The following is a 25,527-nucleotide window of genomic DNA, read 5'->3' as shown; positions in this document are numbered from 1 at the left end:
GGGGTGGAGGGCAGGGATGCTGAGCACTACAGACAATTCCACACTAGAGGGGAGATAAAAAAGACAAGAGACAAAAGATGGCTTACTTTTGAGAGGCGCTTGTGAGACTAAGACCATGCATGCAAAGAAGGTATTTGGGAAGTGGTGGGGAAGAAGAGGAAGAACAAGAAATCAAAAGACAAATTCAGGTGGGAAACCAGTACTCATGCCTCCCTGGGGTCCCCAGCCCCTTCCCAGGTCCTGGGAGTCAGTTGGTGAAGAGAAGCTTCCTGAAGGAGCACCTGAGCAGGTATGCCTCCTGCTTCCCAAAGGACCAAGGGTAAATGGGAACTCTCTGGGAAACCAGAACCAATCTGGGGCTTTGTGCATATCCTTGGGGGTAGGGGCCCTGGTGTTCAGGTGGACATGCCTAAAAGGGATGGAAAAGCCCTTTCACTGCCCTCTCCGCCAGATGAGTACCAAGTGGGTTAGTACAAAGATGAGGCAGGATGGTGGCTAGAGAGGTTAAAAACAGCGTTCTGGGAAGTTCTCTGAAGACTATCTACTATCTCCCTGGGAACACAGTTGTCCTCAGATAATGCTCCCTTCTACTCCAGTTCTGAGGACCAAAATTGAAGACTGTAACAGAGATGAATAAATGACCCCTCCTCCAATCCCTTAAGCATCTCTCTTCCAGATCTCAAGGGACATGAGTCTCCTTAGCTCCCAAAGAGAGATAGGGTGGATGGAGCATCATCTTCTAATCCATGACCCCTCTAACATTAGTGCTTAGCTGGGAAGATTTTTAACTAGGGTTCTTCCTGTTCACCCTGCCCTCATCTCATGGAGAGACAACCTCTGGGACACGGGGCCCTTCAGCCATCTGAGGAAGGTGTTCTCTGCCTCCCCGACAGAGGCACAGAGTCAGCGTGGCCCAGCTCACCTTGGAATTTTTGCCACCACTCCTGCCGGACTGTGAGGAACAGCTGCGCTGCACACCCTGCTCCGGGGTGGATGGGGACTTGTCCGAGGAATGATCTGAGCCCTTCTCCACCATGGTGTCTCCGTCCTGGTTCTGCGGGGTTGGTGATCGAGACCTCTTCCGGAGGATGGGGGAGCAGGCCGGTGTGCTGCGGTTGGAGTTACTGGCAGTGCTACAGGGACAGGTGGACAAAGGGATGGGGTGGAAAGGGGAGGAGGAGGAAAGGTAGGCAGTCAGTGATTGCAAGCCAAAGAAGGTGCAAAGGAGCCAGCTCTAGGAGCCAGGGAGAGGGGCCACCCCCGCATGGACTTATATACTGTAACAACACTGATGGCCAGGAGAGGGCAGTAGTGTCAATGTGAAAAGGGACGTGGGACTAGGAAGGGGCATGTAAGGAAATTAGATATTTAGATATCTGTCCATTCAACTGATTATTGAGCCCCGACTTGTATTATTAAAAAAAAAAAAAACTGTTTAGGGAAAACAGAGCCTAGGACCTGAAGGAATCATTGGAGATCATCAAATACTGTTAGCTCATTTTACACATGCTATTTTGTTTGGACACATTTATATATTAAAATACCAATAATAATCCTATTTTTCAAGTAATTCACAGACATACTTCACTGGGATTTTAAAACATTCCATCAAAGTAGTGATGGCAAATGCCATAATCCCTGTGAAGACCAGTGCATGGTCCTCTGATTGCAGAGGGCCTAGACACAAAATTGGGGCTTCTGATGTCGCTCAACCACACCATATTATTTCCTTATAAGATATTCTGGTTCCTGCTTCCTCTGCCAGGAGTAGAGATTAACACTCCATATCCCCCTACCCCAAGTTCTTTTCCAGCAGTGCCTGAAACTTCCTACAACACCAAATCCAATTATACCAAGGCTGACGGTCTGTAAATGAAGTTACTAATTGACATTTAGGTTGTGTTTTCAAATGGAGTACGAGAGATACAGGGAAAAAAGGGAGATGAAGTTGAATTAAGTTCTAGTGAGTGTCCTCTTTGTATTGAGAGAAGGAGAAAGGAAAAAAGATGGAAAAGGGCAAAGGTTAATTAAAAAGAGGCAGGGGAAATGGGAAAGGAAATATGAAACTGGAAAGTCAAAGCAGCAAGGAGTAGGGCATGAGAAGGCGAGTGTCCCACACACCTAAGCAGTCTTCCTGAACAACCCAGGGAGCACTCTCCGGAAGCTACATCCCAGCTTCCCAGGAGGCAGAGGGCAGGGTGGAGGAAAATGACATTTGCATGAAGTTCCAGCTGCAAGCTCAGATGTCCCATGGGGCCCATTTGCAATGAAAACCATTTCCCTCTAGCAACACCTTCCACTTGGGCATCCTCAGCAGAGAGAAGGTACAACAAATTCAAGCACTGAGACCAGCAAGAGTGGGGAGGAAGAGCAGGGGAGCAATGGTATGGAGAGAAGCTGGGGAAGGGAAAGGAGATCAGAGAAAGGTAAGGCAGGTGGCCAGTGGATGTGGGGAGAAAAACAGGGCCCAAGGTTTTTGCTTCAGCCCAAAACAGTATGTATGTTAACATTTCATTTATAATGTCCACGGTGACAGTATTTTGGGGAAGTCCAACATGCCTCCCTCAAAAGAGGATCCTCAAAGTTCTCTTCCCAGCCCCCACTACCCCATGTCCCCTCACTCTCTCAACTCAGTACAATAAACCACAGAGAAGGAAAGTTGCTCCTTGGCTTCAATTGGAGAAGTTGAGCTGTGGGAATGAAGACAATCAAGCCTCCCCACACCAGCCCTGCCCCTATGGGGAAGCCTCAGGGGCTCATCTGTCAAGGGAGCCTCCTTGCTCTCAGGCCAATTCCAGTCCAGAGGCAAGAATCCCAGGTATACACTGTCTTCTAGGATTGCACTGTTGAAAGAACAGCCAGGATCTCCACATCCATCCCCAACTAATTTGCTCAAAATAGAACTGGAGAAAAGACACACCAAGCACCTGGCCATCTCAGACCTAGAGGACACACGCCTCTTTTCTTTAGACAGGGACCATTTTCACTTAATTCTGCACTCTAGAATATAAAGGAGAACATTCAAAAAACTTCAAACCAGCTGATAATTGACTGTTAGGAAGGATTCAAGCAAGGGGTAGGTTAAAAAAAAAATTCTAAGGCCAAGGAAATGGACTCCAACTCTTCCATGATCCCAAGATTCTCACATGAATCTTTTGCTAAATGATCAAAATCTCTATAGGATTCCCACTTCAGCTATGCCACCCAAGGATGTGCATACCTAAAATTCTGCCTTCACCACATCAGCCAATGAACAACTTGGACCGCCTCTTTGTTGTCTTAAGGCTGTTGACCATCTGTGTGGTTGAAAATCTCTCTCCTCCTGGATGCCTGCACCTTACTCCTATTCCTCTCCCTGTCTCTGTCACTAGATCCTCTCTTGCTACTCAGCCTGAAATAGTCCTTCTCCAAAGGTGAGTCCTTCACCTTTCTGACCATCTTCTCCTTTCCCTGACCTCACGCTGGCCTCTGGGCAGAGAGCCCTCTGTTACAGCCCTGCTCCCACTTTGTAGTCTGACCCAAAGACCTGCCTGCGATCATGTAGAAATCTCCTCCAGAGGGATGTCTCCTGAGTGCCTCAGATTCAAAGCAGCGGCCGTCCTTCCTCCCAAACCTCTTCCCACTACTGCCCATTCTCAAAAGCATTACCATTTCAGCAAACCCATCTCTTCCATCTCACCCCACAAAAATGAGTCACCAAGTCCCCACAATATTATTTCTGTTAAGTTTCTTATCCTATCCTTCCTTTCCCCCTCCAGCGATCTCACCCAGGTTCTCAGAGCTCTTGCTTGAGCTCTTTCAATAGCCTTTGCTATGGGTTGAATGTCCCCTCCAATGTCATAGTATGGAGGTGGGACCATTAAAAGGAATAACATCATGAAGATGCTGCCCTCATGAATGGATTAATACCACAAACAGAGGAATGGGTAGGAAGTGGAATGGGTTGTTATAAAGTCTTCCCTCTTGATTACTCTCTCTGACTCTTGCCAGATGGCAGTACCATCCTTTAGGACTTCCTAGCCTCTGGAATCGTGCTGCCTATAAATTATCCAGTGTGTGGTATTTTATTACCGCAACAGAAAAGAGACTAAGACAGCCTTAAGTAGCTTCCTCCTTCTCCTTCTTCAAATACAAACCAAATATCTTTCAATTCCCTATGAGCACCTCTTTAAAAAATTCAAAAATCTTCAGAATGAAATTCTGAAATTTTTACTAAAAATAAACCACACATCTTTATGTCAATACTTTCTTTCCGTATATTCTCTTAAAATAAGAGTTTCCATATTCTATCCTACATATATTCCCTGAATCTCGTGTGTGTGTGTGTGTGTGTGTGTGTGTGTGTGTGTGTGTGTGTGTGTTGCTGGGGATTGAACCCAGGGCCTTGTGCATGCAAGGCAAGCACTCTACCAACTGAGCCATATCCCCAGCCCCTTTGAATCTTAATACACATCCTCATTCTTCTGTTTCCAGACTTCCATAAACTCACTGCTTGAGCCTAAAGAGCCCTTTTACCTCCACATCTTCCTACTGGAGACCTGCCCATTCTCTGAGACCCATCTCAAATCCCACCTTCTCCAAAAATCGTTTCTAACCCTCTACCACTGAGCTGACTAAAGTATTTAACACACTGTGCCTGGCATTAAAAGGAAGCCCTGTGAGTTCCTGGAGGCACCCACCTGGGCCACCTCCCACACCAGCTGGTGTGGGGCTGTATAGGCAGAAGGTGTTCAGCAGTGTCTGCTAAACTGAATCCCATCCTCATGAAGGTGTCCGTACCCAGGGCTTTAGCAAGCCCCAATTTCATTAAAGTCCACAAATCTGTGTTTCTAGCCTGTGAGCACTGATAATAGCTAAATGTTATTCAGTGTTTTTGAGTTTCTTGCATAACATCAAGCATTTACTAAGCATTATTAACTGGAATCCTCCCAAGCTACCTATGAAGTTTTAATGGATATTGTCCTATCTTTAGCTAATAAATTAAATTCTTGACAGATTAAATAATTCACTCAGAATCACACAGGTAAGTGAATGACAGGACAGGATTTAAACTTTAGGCCTATCTGATTTAGGAAGCTTTATTCTTAGAACTAGGTGTTCCATAATGTTTGTTTGCTGGGTGGGCAGATGGAAAGATAGATGGGTTGCTAGATGACTGCAAAGAAACAAATCAACTTCTTCCTCCCAATCTCCAACCCATTCTCTATTTTCCTCTCAAAATGAACTTCCTAAAAAGAAACTGACATTTTTGATCATCCCTCCATTAGTCAAAGTCCCCTTAAGGTTTCCTTCCCCTTAGAATAAAATCCTACCTCTAAAGTATAGGTTCCTCCATTATTTTACACTCCCTTACTCTGCCTTTACTCAGATCATTCTCTATACAAGAAGAAATGTTTGTAACTATGTTCTACAGCAGCAAAATCACTACTAGTTTTGCTAGATTCCTAAAACTCTTCTAAAAGTTACCTCATAATTCCATAGATTTGGAATGTACTACTGAGCAACTACAACCAATTCCTATATGTCTCACACACAGTTATGCCTTTCAAACAAACTCTATGCTGGGCCATGAATCCAATCCTGACAGCATTATGAATAACAGTTACATTATATTTTTACTTCTTTTGGCCATACCAGGGATCGAACCCAGGGCCTCACACATGCTAGGCAAGTGCTCTACCACTGAGCTACATCCCCAGTCTGTACAATATATTTTTTTTTTTAAATGACAGTACTAGAAGGGAAATAGTCATATTTTGAGAGAGAGAGAGAGAGAGAGAGAGAGAGAGAGAGAGAGAGAGAGAGAGAGAGAGAGAGAGGGGAGAGAGAGAATTTTAATATTTATTTATTTATTTATTTATTTTTTAGTTTTCGGCGGACACAACATCTTTGTATGTGGTGCTAAGGATCAAACCCAGGCCGCACGCATGCCAGGCGAGCGCGCTACCGCTTGAGCCACATCCCCAGCCCCTGTACAATATATTTTTAAATCTTGGTATTTGGAAGCTGAAAGACCTTCGGCATGTTGAAGGAAGGAAACAAAGACCCATTTTAGATAGGTCATTGGAATGATGGGTACCAAAATTTAAGAATGATATATCCAACCCCCAATTTTACTTCCAAGAAACATGAGAAAGGGGTGAGGACATAGTTCAGTAATAGAGCACTTGCCTTTCATGTGTGAGGCTCTGGGTTCAATCCCCAGTAACACACAATAAATAGATAAAAAAATAAAAAAGGAAGAGGGGGGAAAGGAGGGAGAGAAACCCAAGAAATAGGAAGGTTAAGTGCCTGGCCAAGGTAATATGGCTTCATGTGGTTCTTCAGTTCCATAAATATTTACTGACCACCTGGGTATGTTGAATAAGAAAGGATCCTTGTACTTGGGATATTTATAGTCAGGAGGAACTAGACATGTACTCCTCCCATTTCAATATAAAAAAGTGCTGTGAGGGGCTGGCTCAGTTGGTAAAGTGCTCACCTTTCAAGCACAAGGCCCTGGGTTCAATACCCAGCTCCACAAAAAGAAAGAAAAAAGATAGAAAACAGTAAAGAAAGAAAGTCTTCCTTGAATATATGGCCCTGAAACTGGGTTCTCAGAACATCTTGGAGTTAGCCAGTGAAGGGTTTGGCGACCAGGAGATGACATGAGACAGGACAGGAAAGCAAAGAATGTTTGGGGGGGGGGTGGGACGACAATGAACAAAGATGTGAGGGTAGTATGGAACACAAGATGTATAGCTAGGTTGCTCAAGCTACAAGATTCCTGTAATTACCAACTCCTCCAAATAATAGGTCTTCTAAGACCTCCACCACCACATCTAGCTCAGGGCAGGGCAGGGGCCCCAGAGGCCATTCACTTATTTCCCATCTCTTTTATTTGTGATCCCTCCAAAAAAGTATTATCCCACTCCTCTTCTGGTTACTTGCTAGGAAATGGTGCTTCTTTTTTGTTGGTGCTGGGGATTGAGCCCAGGGCCTCATGCATGCAAGGCAAGCACTCTACCAACTGAGCTATATCCCCAGACCAAATGGTGCTTCCTTTAAGTCTGACCATGCTATCACAGGCCACATGTGGTCTGATCCCACTACCTATAAGCTAGGTCTTGGCTGATGTTCTTGAAAAATGGAGAAGTGTGGACAGAGGACAAAGGCTTTCTGAGGTGACTCTTTGCAGTCTCCCTACCTCCACCACAGACAAGGTGGCTACTACAACACTTTTCTTGGCTTTCTTTCCCTATCCTTATCCCCAACAAGGACCTGTGGGCAGCCCTTATCAGCAAGCCAGCTCTCTGATCAGCCAGCCGTGCACTGTTCAGAACCCCAAGCAGAGCACAATGGTCAGTTGGTGTTCCAGTGTTCCTCACTAAGTCAACTTGTTTGCCTTTTCAGAAAATCATTTCTGCCCCAGATATTGTAAAATCTATACCTGTCACTCTGAAAGCCCTGTGCCTCCAACCTGCTTGGATCGCAGCAACTGCTTCCTTCCTTCCTTCACTCTTGCCATAGTGCCACCAACCACCCCAGCCCTGGCACATTCCCAATCAGATTCTGCCCCACTGCTCTGCACACCTGGACACTGAATATTCACACTTCCCTGTTATTTTAAAGTCAGCCTACGGTGATCAAATGTACGAATGTAAACATCTCAGTGCCAGGGGTACTAGTAATTCTTTTTTAAAAGGCCGCCTGATATACTCCAGACACCCCTGACTAGTAGTAGAAAGAGAACCTTAGAAACTTGGAAATGCAGCCTCAATGCAACATTTGTGTGCTGGGAGATTACTGAAGGGGTACAGGTCAAAATTAATTGTCATTCGGTGGTGTTAGAAAGCTCAGATTTGAGACACAGCTTGGCCATTTGTTTGCTGTATGATCCTGTCCCTTGAGTCTCATTTTTCTCAATAGAAAAGAGAAACATTAATACCTGTTTCAGAGTGCTGCTGTATAATATGAAGTAGTATAACCAAATGTTGAGCACAGTACCTAATGCACAGCAAGTCTCAATAAATACTGAGTTGCTATTGTAAAGAAGGAGTTTGTTGTTTTCGGCAAAAGGCAGAAGAAACTTTCTTGCCCTCTTTCCTCAGATGGCTGGTAAAGTGGAAATGCTCTGAATGCTCCCCGGCATTACTTCCAATGGGACCAGGAATATACATTCCTTAAAGTGCAGAATGCCAGCCTTATACCCCCAGCCAGTAATTGAGAATTTCCATTAGATCATCATCAGAATTTGCATTCGGAATTAAGTACCTGAGGTGATTCTGTTGCACTACAGAGTTTGAGAACTACTATGCCCAAGGAACAATCTTTTAGGTATCAAGGAATAAGCGGCACATCTGCACTAGGGGACAGAGACCTGTTTACAACTCTAATTAAAACAGCCATTCAGTGTCTACTAGGTAGGTGGACTTGCTAGAACAGTACAACCATTTTGATCGTGTCATAGGAACTGCGGGTGTACAGGATTCTGAAGTGGAATTGATGGGGCGTGGGCAGGAGGATGTGGTTGAGAACAGCAGTACCGGATGGGACATCTCCTTTTTTTGGTGACAATTATTATTAGCACCCACAGTCATATTACAGATACCTTATCCTTCCCCCCTTTCATAGCATCTGATTAAAGCTGATTCTGATACTGTCCCCAATTCCTAACACACAATTACTCTGTTATCTAGCCACATACATCCTATCTCTATGCCAACTCTCAAGTTTCATCAATAATCCTTCCTAGTTCTTTATAATACCAGGGCAAATATCCATGTGAATTAGCCAGCTCCCTTTTGGATTTCCCATGCCCCTTGCTCAGGAATCTGAGATAGGAAGGCTGCAGGTGTATTTGCATAACATTTGCATGGAATTTACATGCTGCCTGCAAATGCCTCCATCAGTAGGTTATCCAGCTACACCAGTTTCCAAGTTTCACAGTTTATGAAGACTCTCCGAAGTTGGTTAGAATTCCTTGTATTCTTATTTTTCATTCAATAGTGTTTACATTAAATGCCCTTATGCACTGAAAACCACAGTACAGTGGGTGGGAAGGGCAAACCCAACAAGGGAGTGAATGGCCCACATGGCAAATCCTAGCAAAGTCCCCAATTACCCTTGGACTCTTCTCCTTAGAGAGGAAAATGCCACTTATAAAAAAATTAATCTTCCCAGGTGAGTGCAAGAGCAAGTCTCAGTGGCTTCCTCCCAAAACATACTTTTTAGGATATATGATGACGCAGAGGTTCAGAAGAATAACAAATGCACTGTTATTTCCCCTACGAGGACACTCGGGTGTGACACATGGTCCCGTGTGACCACAGGTGAAACTTACTCTTTGTGTGCCTATTTCTTGAAATCTAAATGTGGCAGCAACTCTACCCCTGGGTCCAGCCCCTCTAGGGGAGAAAGCCAAATTGCGCCATGTATGTCAACTTGTGATTACCTGATTGAAGAAAGGGGCCGGAGAGCTTCAAGGATGGGTGTTCCCCACTGCCCTGCCACCAACAGCAGAAGTTTTCTTCCCAGACTTACACTAATGCTGAGTGTCATCCTGGACGTGACATGCCCCACTTTGCCCCGGAATTAGCAGAAAGTTGCACTGTAGCAAGGGCAGAAGTGAAAAAGCTCCCTGGATAAAGCCTTTCCTCCTATCACAGTTCACACAGATGCCAGCTGCAGACCCTACAGAAAACAGGATTTCACAGAGATGAACATCTTGTTCTCACTCCTTTGTTTGGGTAACTTGCTGAAATTTCCTGGGGGCTTTCCAAGTTAGGCCTTGGAATAAAGCAGACAAGGATCCAGGGGCAGATTTTGCCTGAAATTTGGAACTGACCCCTAGAACAGGGCTGTTGTCAAAGCATCTGACGTGTTTGTAGATAGTGTGTAGATAATTGAGTACTACCTCTGAGCAATAAGCTTCACCTCTGAGTCCTTCCCTTGCCTAAGTATCTAAGGAAACTAAAACACAACAACAACAAAAAAGCTTTTTCAAAAATCTTACAAAGCCTATCCCAAACCTTTACACCCAGTTGATTAGTTGAATCTCCAGACATATTCTTACTGGGGATCTACTTGCTATGGGGGAAAGTCCTAGCAGGAACTTCAGTTGTAGATGAATGTATTAACTGACTAATTAACATAAGGGCAAGGTTCATGGAAATTCTTTAGCCAAAGAGAGAAAGGCAGAAATTCAGTTACCCTTCCACTGGCATTCTTGGTCTGGAGAGATGATTGGCGGAGGGGCAAAGGCCTTCTCCTCCTGAGGCCAAAGAGAAGAGATCTCTCAACACAATGACTGCAGCCTGCATCCAACCCACTCCCCCGTCGCCTGGCTTTCCTGCAGCTTCTGTTCAGCGCAGAGTTTGGAATTCAATCCAGGAACAGGCATGACAAACACTATTTTTCATTTCCATGGAGACCAGAGCTTGCAATAGAACCAGGACTCCATGCCTGAAATGCCAAAACAGCCTGACCCACTTTTCCCCCCTTCCTACAAAAACAAAATAAGTTTGTTTGGGTCCTGCCCCGTGGTCAGGAAAAAGTCAGCGCTGCTTTTATCTTGGCGGACATTTCAAAAAGGCACAATTTATGGTTACCTTGGAAAATGCTGAGGATGCTACAGAACTGGTATCAGAAGACAGCAGGAAATCACACAACCAGAGGCTGCACCAAATCCACTCAGCTTCCCTGGCTTAACTCCTAGAGGGAAAGGGTCAAATCCTCTACCAGCAGTACTCACACCTCTCCTCTTTCTCCCTCCTGTATTCCAGCCTCCTTGGGCTTTTCTCTTCCATTACCTCAATAAGATATCTATTGCCGGAAAATACTGGCACTTCTTGGTCTCTGCCTGAAACTCTAAAGTTTCAAATGCTGATTCTTTTTCAGTTTTCAGATCAAAGCTCACCTCATTGGAGCAGACTTTCTAGAAAGACCACTCTATGCAAAGTAGCCTCCGGGTCCCCAGGCAATCATGACCACATCGCCTGGGCCTGGTGGTTCCCCTCTCAGCACTTGTGGGAGCTGAAATGACCTTGTTTTTTGTTGTTTAGTTGTTTCCCACTACAAAGAACACCCTGTGGGAGCTGGGCCTTTTCTGTAGTGCGTTCCTGTGCCTCTAGGAACAAGTGGCCTACACTGGGATTGTAGGCATGTATCGCATGATAAAGGAATAAGCTCTTTTTAAAAAATGGGCCCCCAGAGCTGCCTTCTGTATATCTCTAGCCTTTCGTCCTTATTCTAATTTCTGGGACCTTGAAAACTAAAATATGGCATCATTTCCAGTCTCCAGGCTGGCTTGTTTTTCTGTCTAGACATCAGAATATCTGGGTTTAAACTTCTGATCTCTCTGGTGCCCTTGAGAAAAATCATCATACCTACCTTTCTGTCCACCTGTGTTTCTTGTCTGTTGAACGGTTATAACCCATCTAACTGGAGTGAGAAGCTTAAAAAGCATAAACCTACTTAGTGCATCCCCAAAGTAAAGGGCCTCCTCTAATTGTTCATGCAGTGAAAAAGGTTTGTAAGTCAGATGTTAATTTCCAGGGGAAGAAATTGAATCCTGTTCCTAAATTCTGTCCTTTCTACATGGCAAAGACACAGGTGAAGCCAGATTTAAAGATAGGTAGTAAGTGCAGCTAGGTAAATTGGGTCTGATATCAAGTCTAACAGAGAAAAATGGAATCCAGTCTAATAAAGAAAATGGAGTCAAATCTGAGTCCAGGAAATCAGAAGTTACACCAGGGAGATTGAAAAGTTAAAGTTCCCAAGGCTCCCACCCTATAGAACTGTTAATGAAGCAACTCCCCGCAGATAGGGAGGTGCTAATCAATTCACCCTAAGCCCTTCCTGCCCAGATCACTCTTCCCCCATCCCACAAACCCACCTGTTTCCCACGTTTTCGCCTTCCCACTTGCTTCCCCCAGCACATGCAGGACAGAGGGAAATAAGCAAGATAAAGGACAGGAATGTAGGATAACAAAAGAAGACCTTAGATATAAAAGGGATGAGACTTCCCCATCCCAGGATACCTTTCGGATCCCCTTCCCCCTGGAGTGGTGGAGGGCAGTCTTTCCTGCTATCCTTTAATAAAGCTTTTTACATTCCAATCTATACTTGTCTTGGAATGTTTCTCAGGTGTCATACTTCAGCATTCGGGGAATCAAGGTAACCAGCAGTATCACGGGGTGAGAAGATGGATCGTCAAAATTCACACCCTCAGCTAGTCCCAACTTCCACAAGCTGGGACTACAGAAGATGAAGCAGAAGATGCCCGAAACCAAACATAGGAATTTACTGGTGCTTACAATTTCCTTGTCCTGAGATTGTTCAAAACAGAACAAGCACCTGATCATTTGGAGAACGGTCCTGCTGGGTTGGCTGATGTGATCTGTAATGGCCTAGGTTAGAGGGGATCCTCTCACTGGATGTAGAAATTCCCTCAGGATGTCTCTGACAATGGCCATTGCCTTGGCTTCAGATTTTCATTGACAGAGCATTCACAAGGTGGCTGCACACAGCTTTGGATAGCCCTAAGGAGACTTTAAATGTCATAGTCCTATTTCTCCATGACTCAATGATCATTATCTGCCCAGCTCTTTCTGGGTTTAACAATCTTTAGAAATTAAGCTAATCATGCTTATCCTGCATCAGTAAATGAGTATTTTCTGAGTACGTTCAACTTAACATATACAACTTTTCAACCCGAGGGCCCAGTGGGGTTTGCATACACATAATATTAAATGTGATATTGGGTGAAGAGTAGGGATTTAATGCTTTTAAACCTGACCTTTTCAATCACAGCCAAATCTAAGCACAATTCTACCCAAAATATTTAGAAGCCTGAAAGCTCCTAAGAATGGGAGCTTGTGAAAGCAGAAAGGTGCTTACACTATCCCAGGAAGTCCCTTCCTTGAAAAAGATTTCTAATCCATTTTAAAAGATTTCCAAACCATGGAGATACCACAAGCCACTGAAACAAGGCGAGGAGGAGTTCAGCTGAATAAAACTTTCGCTTATTAAAAGTCTGGGCTCATTGAGGCCCCTCCCCAATCTTCAGCAAGAGAAATGTCACTGCTAAAACTGAAAGGAAATTTATGCAGGATCCATCCACCATCCATCCTTCCATCCATCCATCCTTCAATAAGAACCACGCTGCACGTCACGTAATGTTCTAGACATTAGGGATATTATCTCTGCTTCTAAGAGACTGGCAATTTGGACAGATGTGTAATTAACTAATGCCATGTGATAAAAGCTGGTTGAATTCAACATCTCCCATCACCACCTGTTAAGGAAACCAGTCTATGGAACTAGGGACTAGCACACCAGGAATTAGGGGGACTTCCTGACTCAGACACCTCCCTGTGTTAAAGTGAGGGCAAACCACTCCTCTCTGAGCTTCAGCTTTTATTGTTTGAGAAGAATGAATGTAGTCACCACCTAACCTTCACAAGGATGTGAGAGGAGAATGGCAAACAATGGATTTAAAACACACTGTCTAGTCCAGAAAGCAGCAGCATCTCTGGGACAGAAGGACTCAGATCTAAATTAGGCAAAGCATCCAGACACCCATGCAGCAGCCAGCCAGGCACACAGTCAATTCAGCATCGCCAGCTTTCTCTCAGGTCGGGGTCACATATATCACCATAGGCAGCAGAGACTGGCAAAATATTATCATATGAAGTCCCAGTGAGGCAATCAGATATGCTGGTGGGTGAAACATGAATGACATCACTCAGTGGGCCCTTCCTTCACAGGGTTCACCTCCTTGGTATGGCTCACCTGTACAGCTAATCCCTTCCTGACCCTGGGATTCCGACCCAGCTCTCATTTATTTCAGGTTAAAGATCAAACAGAACATGACAAGGAATGACCATTATGTTAAAATTATGATAAATGTAGAATAAGGGGGTCCATTCATCTTCTTGACTTCAAGCAGATGCCTAAGTCACCCAAGAGGTTTTACCCTAGCTTAAAATATACTCAAGGAACTCGCCTAGCACATGTGAGGCGTTGGGTTCAGTCCTCAGCACCACATAAAAATAAATAAAATAAAGGTACTGTGTCCAAATACAACTAAAAAAAAATTTTTTTTTAAATACATTCAGGGTACAAAATCCCAGGACTTTGTTACCCTTCTCATTGTTTTCTCCTACCATCAGGAAGTTATGATCAAACAAAAAGTTACATTGTCATTTTCTTTCATTTTACCTTTCCCAGACCTAATATCAATTCAAAAACTATGACCCTCTTTGCTTTAAGAAAAATGTTTCTATTTCCTTAAACCTATTCTCAAGCCAGGTATGGTGAGACATGCCTGTAATCCCAGCTACTCCAGAGTCAGGAGGATCACAAATTCGAGGCAAAGGTGGGTAGTTTAGTGAGACCCAGTATCACAATAAAATAAAAAGGATGTAGTTCATTGGTAGAACACTCATGGATTCAACCCCTAGCACCACAAACAAATTTTTTTAAAAAAGATTTTTTTTAAAAAAACCTATTCTCAGAAGTTAAAACTTTTTCTCCTCCAGTATCTCCACCCAATCTTTATTTAGATTGAACTCTTATTATACTACAAGTAACAGAAGTCATTAATTGATTTGTAAATCATTTCACCATTGGAAGACTCTGATAGTTTGTATTTTAAGTTCAGTTTCCTCACAATGGTCCTGGTCTTACCCCCATGGGAGCAATAAAACAAATCTAATTTCTCTTCCACGTGGTATTTTCACATAGCTTTTCCACTTCTCTAACCTGCTAGTCCCTCATATAACCCTAGCACTGACTGAACTCACTCTCTTCTGAATGGAATCCGATTTATCTCAATCCCCCTTAAACTGGGGAGTCTAGACATGGTTGTAATACTGCAGAGATGTGATCTAATTAGCTCAGAAGAGAGCAGAGAGACCGCCCCAAGCATTTAAAAATCAGAGCCTAAACCTATTTTTGTAGTCATCTTCTGAAATCAGGGGAATCTGGAATGAGTCACTTTTCTCCTATGAGTCTCCGGGTACTATGCTGGCACCTTATATTATAGGCTAAGGAGAGCTGACTACACATGTGACATATGTACATACATCCAAAAGAAGCACACACATTCATCACTTCTCCCAACCAGACAAACTTGACTTCCGGTATGGTGAAGAAACCACCCAGCTCAGGCCATATTACAATTCTGAATGGTTGGTAAGAATATACCTAGGCCATATACAAAATCACAGATCTTAAAGAGTTTCTCTTACCTAGACAAAAATGATTTTTAACATTTTTAAATACTTGAAAGAAATCAAAAGACTAACATGATGTGACATGTGAAAGTTACATGAGATTTACATAAGATTCACATTTCAGAGCCCGTACGTAGTTTTATTATGAAAACAGCCATTATCATTTGTTCATAGTCACCTAACTATTCATAGTCACTTCTGCTGTACAAAGAGGGGTTGGGTAGATGTGACAGAGACAGAATGGCCCAAGAAGCTGATAATACTTACAGAAAGTTTTCCTACTCTGGTTTAACAATACTCGGATTTGTACAGGTCTTTTCTGAAAGCCGATTTCTTTCTCTGTCCCCCAGAAAAGGAAACTGTGTGTAGTGGTGCTACCCATGTAACACCCACTGGGGGAAGGAGTTGCAGGTCAGCCCCTTTTAGCAGAGAAAATTTGAAGGGCCAGGAAGGAGCCCCTCCCCACTCAGGTAGGATGACAAAAGTTCTCTGTTTCTTCAGTCTTTCCCCAATTGGTAGTTTCAAAGTTGCTTAAGTGCCTAAAAACTTAACTAATACTAGCAGGCTCCCCACTCAGCACTCACTCTCCAAGGTCCCCAGGATACTGCTTTCTAGTCATGGCCTTGACTTATCAGTTTCCTGCCAGGGCACCTCTATAAAACATGCCTTTCCTTGACCTTTCTCCAAGGTCAGGGTTTTTATTTCTTGGTCCTAAACAAGCACAACCTGTAGAGTGCAGTCCAAGGCAGAGCTGAGAAACATTCCTACCATTCAAGGTCAGCTGCAGGGAGATACCAGGCAAGGCCAGAGGCAAAGGAGTGAGGAGGGTGTCCACAGAACAAGTTTGCTAGTACATGTCAGAGAAGAGGCAAAGATGTTTCCCCCAGCCTGGCTGAGGGGTTGGCTGAGGTCCCAGGGAGACAGCCAGCTCCAAAGTCCTCCCCACCCCTGCACTTCCCTAAATCAAGCAAATAACTAACAAGACAAGGAGGTGTGGGGGAGTAAGGCCCAGCCACTGGGTGTCTATTTTCTCAAAACACATGGCAAATCTCTGAGCCAAGTGCCGGCTAAGCCAAGGAAGAAACAAATCCCTTTACTTTCCCAAGTCAGGAGCTATCCACTTCCTCTTTCATCTTCTGTTTGGCTGACCAGAACCATGTGTCCCACGGCCCTCTCACTGTGAAACAAGCAGTATCTGTCCCTATCTTCCTGGCCACTGCTTTGGTCACCTCCTACCCTGTCACCTCTGGACACCCTGGAGGAAGTCAGTGAGTGGGAAACAGGAGCACATGGCCTGTCCAGCCTCTCCCAGAAGCTCCGGGCCACTTCTATGACGCACCACCAATTCAATCCCCTGCCCTTCTTTCTCCAAGTCAGAAGGCCCCAACTGTCGCCTGATCAAGGGGACCCCATCAGTCCCAACCCCGCTCCACCCTCCGGCCCACCCCAGGGCCACTTCTCAGTGTTCCAAAGCTCAGCTCAAGCGGTGCTTCTGGAGGAAGGAGGAGATGAAGGAGAAGAGAAAAGGCTGGGGAGGAAAAGAATGTGGCATCTCTGCAGCATGATGTCACACGCTGGCTGCTTTCAGATCCCCCAACAGAGAACAGAAGCAAACAACATGGACTCCAGATTTACTCTGCCTCTAAAGGTTTGTGTTCTTGGCAGCCCTGAGCAGCCTGCGCTAGCTGGAAATAAAAGCACACAACCAGACAGGTCCACAGCTACAGCCGCTGGGGAGGACTGGGGCGGAGGGGGGCGGGGGCGCAACCTGACCCCTGAACATAGCCCACCCCTTCCCAAAAATCCCACGAGGAAACAAAGATAGACTGACACACACACACACACACAAGCGTGAGCACGAGTTAGCACTAACCTGGAAGCCATTAGGAACGGTAGCAGAGTGCAGTGCAGAGAGGAACTCATTCATTCATGCATTGGGCAGTGGGGGGCGGGGGCAGGGAGCAGGGGCCCTGAGGAGGTCGAAGGACACTCACCTCCATGCCCATCCCAAAGCCCTGTTGCTAACGGGGGAGGGGACAGAGTAGGGCTCTCATAAGCTGGGGAAGCTCCCTGGCTCTGCTGTTTTCGCACCGCTCTGGAATTTTAAGCATGGGCCCCTCTTGATTTCCTTCCCCCCCACCTCTCTCTTTGGCTGTTATTTGGTGTGGTCGTGCAGCCGTACAGAAGTCCCTCTCCCCGCTCGCCCTCGCTCCCTTTCTCCCTTTCTCCCTCGGACTCCCTCACAAGACAGCTGTTCTGAGCTCAGGCACGCACGCGCACAGGCGCACAGACACACTCAGACACGCACCCTCTTGCGCGCAGACACACACACACACACACACACACACACACACGCACACGCACAGACACACAACGCCGCCGCCTGCCGGTTTACATAATGCAACTCTTTGGTGCAGTCGCCTTGCCGGCTCTCAATTATTCATGCTCGCTTGGAGGAGGACAAGCTGCTGGGGTTGCTGGGCGTTTATTTCCTCTGCATCCCTAAATCCGACAAAACAGGAGATGATGCTCCTGTGAGGCTCTGCCCCCTTTGCTGTCACCAATTATTTCCCAGATGTTACCTATTAGGTCAACTTGTATCAAGGAGGTGACACTACATAAAAACACAGGCACTGGGCTCTAAAATAGAGTTGACATCCTTCAAAGAATGACAGCTGCTCTCCCTGCCAGAACCCTGGGAATGGGGGAAAGAGGAGACAGCACTGCAGAAGAAAATGGCTGAGGGCCTCTTCAGGATAGCCCCTCCCCGGCTTCAGGGGCAACAGACTTTGATGTTCCCTTCCTGAGCAGGTCAGGCTCTCACCAAGGAAAAGAATAACACTCCTGTTAAGTGCTTCCTCCATGACAAAGCAGGGTCATCTGAGTTTTCAAATTCTAAGCTGTACCTCTTAAAATTGCATTTTCTCCACCCATTGACTGAAATGCAGGATTGGTACTCAGACACACAGCCCCAGGTATTCTATTCAGCAAGGATATTAATGAATATCTTGAAAGTCATTCATGGCTTACAAAGCACTTGAGTTCACACCAAGTCATTGAATTCCCATCACAATCATCAGAATTGGCCTTAGGGAACTAATGGATGTCTGAATCCTGCAAAAAAGGCAAAGTCCCACTGCAAGACAGAGGCTGAGCTGGGAATCCAGGTCACCTGACTCCAATCCCATGGGAGTAAACTACCTGTGTTTTCTGTTGCTGTGACAAAATTCCAGACATAATCAACTGAAAAGATTTATTTTGGTTCATAAATTTGGAGGTTTCAGTCCATGGTTGCTTGCCCTTCTGCTTTTGGGCCTGTGGTGAGGCAGAACATCATGGTGGAAATGTGTTGAGGAAACTTACTCATTTCACAGCAGCAAAGATGCAGAGTTGGGTGAAGGGGCAGGATCCCCAATATACCCTAAAGGGCACACTTCCAATGACCTAACTTCCTCCCATTAGGCCCCTCCTTCTAAATGTTCCATCACCTTCCAATAGTACCACAGTTGATGAACAACTCTTAACACACTGGGGGGCACTCCACATCCAAACTATAGCACTACCCAGTGCCCCAAGTGTTCTTGTGGGTATTTTGAGAAAAACATTCTTCTGTTGAGGGGAGCAGGAAGAGAAGTCTAAATCTAGACCAAAACCAACATTAAAAAAAAAAAAAGAAAAGAAATTTACTTGAGAATCTTGTCAATCCATAGATCCTGATGTAGCAGATGTAGGGGAATGCCTAAGAATCACCTAACAACCCCCAGCTGATACCCATGTTGTCATTCCATGAACCACACAAAGTAGCAAGGGGTTAACTTATGCATTCTCCTTCTTTGGATGTTCCTAAAGGATCATGTTTTGTCCATCTACTACAGCTCCACAGGAAAAGATGCTCAGGGTGGATAATAACTATTATACAATGGTGTCACCTATGTCCCGCTCATCAACTTCTTGTTGAGAGGCAAAACTTCTTGGACATGTTTGGCAAAAGTTTAATTCTGGAAGTACCAAGCCCTGGAGGCTCATCATGATAGGTCTGTTCAAGACGATTTCTTCCTGCAGCCTATTGTCAGAATAGCAGCCTTATGGGATCTTGGAGGTAGATGAGTTTGGGCTGTTACCTAGAAGAATCTCAGCTCCAAAGAAATGCACATTGGCAGTGTCAAAGGACAAAAGAGCATCCCAGTTTTGCCCATTCTTCCTTGTTTGTCTCAAGTCTCACCTCTTCCAAAATATCTTCCTTGCTTTCAACAGACCCCTACCTGCTTTTTTCTTCACAGGATGACCTTGGACCTGGATTACATCTGAATTCAAAGCTTATTGCTATTTTCTGCATGTGTAGCCCTCAGTGGGTCATTCCCCCATTCCCACCTCAGTTTCAGTTTCTATCTAGAAAAGTCAATAAATAAATAACTCCTCCTTTGTACTGTTGAATAGATAAAGAAATAAAACAAAGACAAGTAAAAGCATCCCCCAAAATTCTAAGTACCTCCCCCAGCTTTATAAATTAGACTACACAATTTAGAACTTTACAGAAAATTCTGTCATTCTTTCTGTTGATTTTACCCCCTTGTTAAGACCGCAGGCTATTTCTTCTCAACACACAAGAGCACTAGGTATAGCACAGGTGATTAGTCAGTACCTCTGCAATGACTGCATTGTGCTCCATTAAGATGGTAAACAGGGAGTTTGGTCGAATGGCCAGAGTCCTCAACCTAGCTTCCCTCATTCACATACTAACCAAGTTAACAGTCCAGGGCCTTTTCTTTCTTACTTCTATGAAATACACACATTGATCTTTCTCCTATATTGTCCCATATTGTCAGTACTTTCATGGTTTAGATGGTTAACAATAGGTAAAAATTACCAGCTCAGGGACAGACGAATAGGACTTCAAATATGGGTTCTATCAATTACTGATTCTATAATCTTTGCAAAGTGAACCACACTAAGCTTCAATTTTCTTGACCTCTAAAGTAGTCACAAAAGCAACAGTATCACATGGTTATGTGAGGATTAAATGAGGTCGATAACATGGAACACACTTTTCATTTCTTCTGACATATAATATGTATCTGTGAAATAAAGATATCATTATCTATATTGGTCAATAGCTATTATTAAAAAAAAAAAAGCGAACACACACACACACACACACACACACACACACAATGCGAGATATCTTCCAGTGTAGATGGAGGTATTCAGAAGTCTTTGTGTCTGAAAGCAAGATAAATCTCAGTTCCATAAGATGCATGCAGTACACACGTGCTATTTCCTCAGTCACCAAATCGTTCCTCACTTATTCCCCTCAAACTGGGGAACATAAGAAAGCTGTAGGCCAAACAAATCAGACTCTTGTATGGTGTTATGAAATTTAAGCCTTTCTTTCATGATTAGTCCTGTAATACTGAGCTATAATAAAACCAAACCAGGGAGTTTGGTCAAATGGCCAGAGTCCTCAATCTAGCTTCCCTCACTCAAGTACTAACCAAATTCAGGGCCTTTCTTTCTCAAAGAGATTTATCTTTCTCCTGTATTGTCAATATTTTCATGGTTTAGATTGTAGCAAGAGTACTTTCTAAGTGCAAGGCAATTTGCTAAGCTCCTGATAAGAATGATTTCATTGAATTCTACCAATTACTTAAGAGAAGCATATACACAATCCCTATTTTTCAGATGATGGAAATAAGAGGAAGAAGGAACAATAACTTTTGTGTAGTATGTGGTTATTAAACAGCACAGCGTGTATCTAAACATACTCAATGGGTCTGACCTAAGTCCCACTCTCACCCTGTACATTGTTAGGAAAAGAATGTGCTGCTGACCTGTCATTAGGCAGAAGGCAGGGGCCTTTCTGCACAGTTTGTCTATCCACCTGCAGAGTCATCCCTCCTCCCTCCCTGGCCTTCCTGGAAGAACAGCACACAGTGAGATGGCTAGTCAGGATCATAGCAAAGCTAACAGGACTTAAGGGAAACAAACTGGCACCGCCAGATTCAGTCTCCACGCTTTAACAGCTAAGCTATTTGGTGTCTGAATTCCTGAACTGCCTTTTTTTAATACACGGATTTAGGAAACTGAGGTAAAAGTAGGTATCTTTTAAGGAATTAAACATTCCCTGGAGAGAGGAAGAACTGACAGTAGTTTCTATTTTCAAAAGAAAAAGAGGTTTCTGAGAGTCCTGTGCAGTGTGAAAAGCACTTCCCAGAGAGCACCCTGGAGGAATCAGAAGTAAGGAGGAAGCTGAAGTACATCAGCAAATCCCACTGAATTGAACAGTCCCATCCAACCCAGCACCGCGCAATCATATTACACAGAAACTTCACCACCCCAAGCGCTTCATAATGGTTGTTGACAAGAATCAAAGACATTGATGACAAAGGATGAAGTCCTGTTATATCTTTGAATACTCCTTGCATCACAGTGAAGACTCTTCAGAAAGGAAGTACTCCACCAACATTTTAATTGAACCTGATTTTGTTAAGTTATGGGAAATAGGCAAAAATCAAATGGGCTATCATCCAAATCACCACCACTTTTATAAAGGATAGAGACGGAAGGAATTCCTGAAGTGTGTGGGGTGGGGGGAAAGCAGAGATCTAACATTTCAGAGAATCTTCCAGGTACTAGGCATGGATATAGGTGGTTTTACATACTTTAGTTTTGAATAAAATTTTCATAGTGAAGAAACTGAGAACCAGAAGCTTTTTCTTAGCCCCAAATCACATTTATTTCTAAAACTCATGTTTTTCACCACACCTAGTCACTTCTACAAACACCTATTTAAGTAAAAGGCACCTGAATATTACATTCTACTCTCAAAACAATCCTTTAAGTAAGTTCTATTGTTCCTACTTAAGTCAGTTACGAATATAACTGACTCACCCTCAGCTCTCAATTCACCCTTCTTTGCCCTATCTGTGACACTACAGCTGTACCCTGAAACATTTCTCCTCCAAAGGCTGGCACCATGTAAGCCTTGTCAGTAGAGGGCACTGGCACCCCAATGACTGGCAGTTCCCAAGTCATGCGCCCCAGCCTGCAGCAGCTGGAGAACCTTCTGCATATGCTGGGCCACAGCATGTCCTCTAGAATGTGCTTTGATTCTCTGCCTTGGGTTGGGGATCCTCTTAAAAGTGTATTCCTTTATTGAGTTCTTTGCGTCAATCTTAGAGGGAGTGGCTGATCCCTCTACACATCTACATAGGGAATTCCTGAATCCTTTAGAGTTTTCTTTATGCCTTTACTTGTTTATGATTCTTAGTATTAAATTTTCCCTGTTCCATTGCTGACTGTACCTTCACTGATATAGTATACAGAGGAGCAAAAAGAAACTCAGATAAGACCTGATCCATTCCCTCAAGTGATTCAGTAAAATGGCTAAAAGTATTTAGAGCACCAATTGGGTCAGACACTTCATGTTTTCCCCTCACATAGTCCTCAAATCAAGTATACCTTACAAGGAGGAAACTGAAGCAGCTCAGAAACTAATTGAACCCCCCAGATCACTCAGATGGTAAATATAGAAAGTGAGATTGTTCTCCCAGCATTGACTGAAGTCCATTCTTGGTCATTTAGCAAGCAGTCTGAGAGAAAGCGGAGCTAGGAAGCAGAGGCAGGACACTACCTTCTGAAAAGTGAGGAAGAGAAAGAAAGCTAAACTTTACCCAGAGAGGTCCACATATGTCCAAAGATTTTTTTTTTTTTAATGAGAGGGAGTCATTAAAGTCTTTTAAGTTAATCCCAGCCATGGGTATCCTGAAGACTCTATTAAATAACTATTTCCAGAATTAATATTCAGGATAATGTCCATGTTTTATGAACCATTAATTCATGAGAATTAATGTCCCACAGGTCTCCACTCTGTCCTCTCTGACTTCAACACAGACCCTAATCCATGGGAGCTGAATTGGAGGTGTCCAAAGGAGTGCATCAGTTTAAATCCCACTTAACTATGCATGTCAACTTTCCCAATATACTTATGTGGGGCCTTTGTTTTTCTTTTTTCTTGTTTTTCAGGGTATAATTGATTACATCTTCTATTCTAGTTTTTTGTTTGTTTGTTTGTTTGTTTTGCGGGGGTACTCTTTTGGGGATTGAACCCAGGGCCTTGTACATGCAAGGCAAGTACTCTACCATCTGAGCTATATCCCTAGCCACCACCACCCCACCAATATACTTATAATCCTGTCCAAATTGAATACATGACATCACTGAACATCACCTTTTCTTTCCTAAATGTTCCCAACCACCAAGTCTAGATTTTTAGCTCGGATCAAGTACAAATTCACTGCATGATATATACCAGTGGTTCCCAATTTTTTATACTTTGGAATCATCTGGGAGTTTCCAAATACCCAATGCTCAGGTCATAACAATTAAATCAGACTGTCTAGAAATGGGAGCTGAATACCAGTATTTTTTAAGAATCTGTAAGGAATTGAAATATGAAGCAAGGTTTAGGTATCATTAGTCTATACAACTTTAACCTAATCTGCTAGTAATATAGTACAGAATAATTTTAGAAAGTATAATCCCCAGTGATCTATACTTTGAAGTCATTTTTTTTTTTTAAATCCAAGACACTTTTCCTCTCTTTTAATGCTTTCCCATAGAATAAAAACCAAAACTTATTGAGAATGTGTAACCTTCCAGACTTCCTTCTAGGGACTTTATGAAGGACACATTGGGTTATGTCTCAATCTTATTATTCCCATTGCACACAAAAGAAAATTCAAAGAAATTATGAGCAGATCTATAAATTTATTTAAGTACACCAAGATGTCACTCAACAGGGACTAAAATTTAAAATAGTCAAATCCACCTGGATGTAGTGGCGCATGCCTGTAATTTCAGCAACTCAGGAGGCTGAAGCAGGAGGACCACAAGTCCTTAGCAATTCAGCAAGACTCTAGGCTGCTTAATGAGGTTTGTCTCAAAATAAAAGAGATAAAAGGCTACAAGATGTAGTTCAGGTGTAAAGCGTTCCTGGGTTCAATTCCCAATGCCAAAAATAAAAATAAAATAAAATGGTCAAATCCTCTCATTTTATCTTTCCCCTGACCGTTGGATTCTAATTCAATTTCTAATTTCATTTGTTCTATTCTATTGGTTTTGAAAATTGCTGTCTTTGAAGAAGACAACCTCATGTGGCTAAGTTTGGTGCTATTCCACAATGCACTGAAGAGAGAAGGAAAATCCCTTTCTCCTCGATCTCCAGAATTATATTGTTTGCTCATTGGCACAGGAAGAATCTATATGCAATGATAGGCACCAAAATGTTCTTCTCCAGACAGAAAGCACAGTGTGAACTCATTACTAGGCCTCGTGGAAAGGACTGGGCAAGGAACTGGAGTTAATTACTAGAGGGAAATGGGATTAACAATGTAAATGATCTGCAATCAAGACTCCGTGGGAAGTGGGCAATACTACATGTATATGTGGTGCCCAGGAGCTGCAGAGAGTGAAAAATTATAAAATGTAAGAAGGTTGACTCGGCCTAGGGTTGTAGCTCAGAGTGCTCACCTAGCATGTGCGAGGCACTGAGTTTGATCCTCAGCACCTCATAAAAATAAAAAATTAAAATAAAGGTATTGTGTCCAACTACGGCTGAATATATATTAAAAACAAAGAAAAAAGAAGAAGGATGACAGAAGAATTGGCAGTTCAAAGACAGATCCAGAGTTTCAATTAAGGGGGAATACAGTAAGACAACTTGTTCTCTTTAAAGGCAATTATAATTGTCCAAGTATGAAAGCCACAAACCAAGAACTCGACAGGAGGGTGGCTATCAATGGGGCTGGAGATCTTGAAAATAGATAGGAATCTGTTTGAACAATGCAAATTAAAGTCATTGAACTTGATCAGAATCTCGGGACTGACATAGAAGCAGATTAAATAATAACTTGAACAAGTTAGTTTGATGTTTTCCCCCACCAACCACAGAGTCACCAAGTTCTGGACATGGTCCATTATGCAGCTGTGCCTTGGCTCAATCTCCTGCTAAAGGAAGCTAACTCCTGCTGTACAGAAGATGAAGGGCAATGGACAACATCCTATTTCCTAGACCAGTATGATAGTGTGTGGTCACCTTAGCATGCTCCTGCTTTCCTGAACAAGACCCCTCATTTCCCAGCTGTCCAAAGTGATAGCTGTTGGTAGGTCACAAGTGAGCTCCTTTGGGAACTTCCCTGATCAAAGACAATAGCCTCAACAAAAAATATGTCCTTTCCTCAAGGACCAACCACATCCAATGACCAGTTCATGAAAGAATGTAAAAATCCACCTTTGCCTCAATTTGGAATGA

General features: G+C 43.6%; 1 protein-coding gene and 1 long non-coding RNA gene across 29 annotated transcripts in view; one reads left to right on the top strand and one right to left on the bottom strand.

Moving 5' to 3' along the window:
• The window catches only part of Gramd1b (GRAM domain containing 1B), a 273,207-nt gene that overhangs the window by 79,815 nt on the left and 167,865 nt on the right, over positions 1–25,527 (bottom strand). For 21 of the 28 annotated variants that reach the window (XR_013437960.1, XM_078047208.1, XM_078047198.1 and 18 more), the window contains 2 exons: positions 923–1,133; positions 87–107 (listed from right to left, as the gene is read on the bottom strand). Coding sequence is in view for 25 of the 28 variants with exons in the window: in XM_078047198.1 (XP_077903324.1) it covers positions 87–107; positions 923–1,133 (232 nt within the window). In the remaining 3 variants the exon portion in view is untranslated. Of the gene's footprint in view, positions 1–86; positions 108–922; positions 1,134–17,091; positions 17,456–25,527 lie in introns of those variants that run through there. The other 7 variants (XM_040285416.2, XM_021728504.3, XM_040285420.2 and 4 more) reach the window with 4 other exon arrangements.
• Positions 16,274–19,637, top strand: LOC144377216 (uncharacterized). The gene is made up of 2 exons (XR_013437965.1): positions 16,274–16,866; positions 19,499–19,637. It is a non-coding gene; the product is annotated as an uncharacterized LOC144377216 (long non-coding RNA).

Source organism: Ictidomys tridecemlineatus, chromosome 4 (assembly GCF_052094955.1).
Source record: "Ictidomys tridecemlineatus isolate mIctTri1 chromosome 4, mIctTri1.hap1, whole genome shotgun sequence".
In the NCBI taxonomy this organism is placed as follows: domain Eukaryota; kingdom Metazoa; phylum Chordata; class Mammalia; order Rodentia; family Sciuridae; genus Ictidomys; species Ictidomys tridecemlineatus.
The sequence above is the reverse complement of the archived record's forward strand: the minus strand, read 5'-3'. Positions and strand labels throughout refer to the sequence as shown.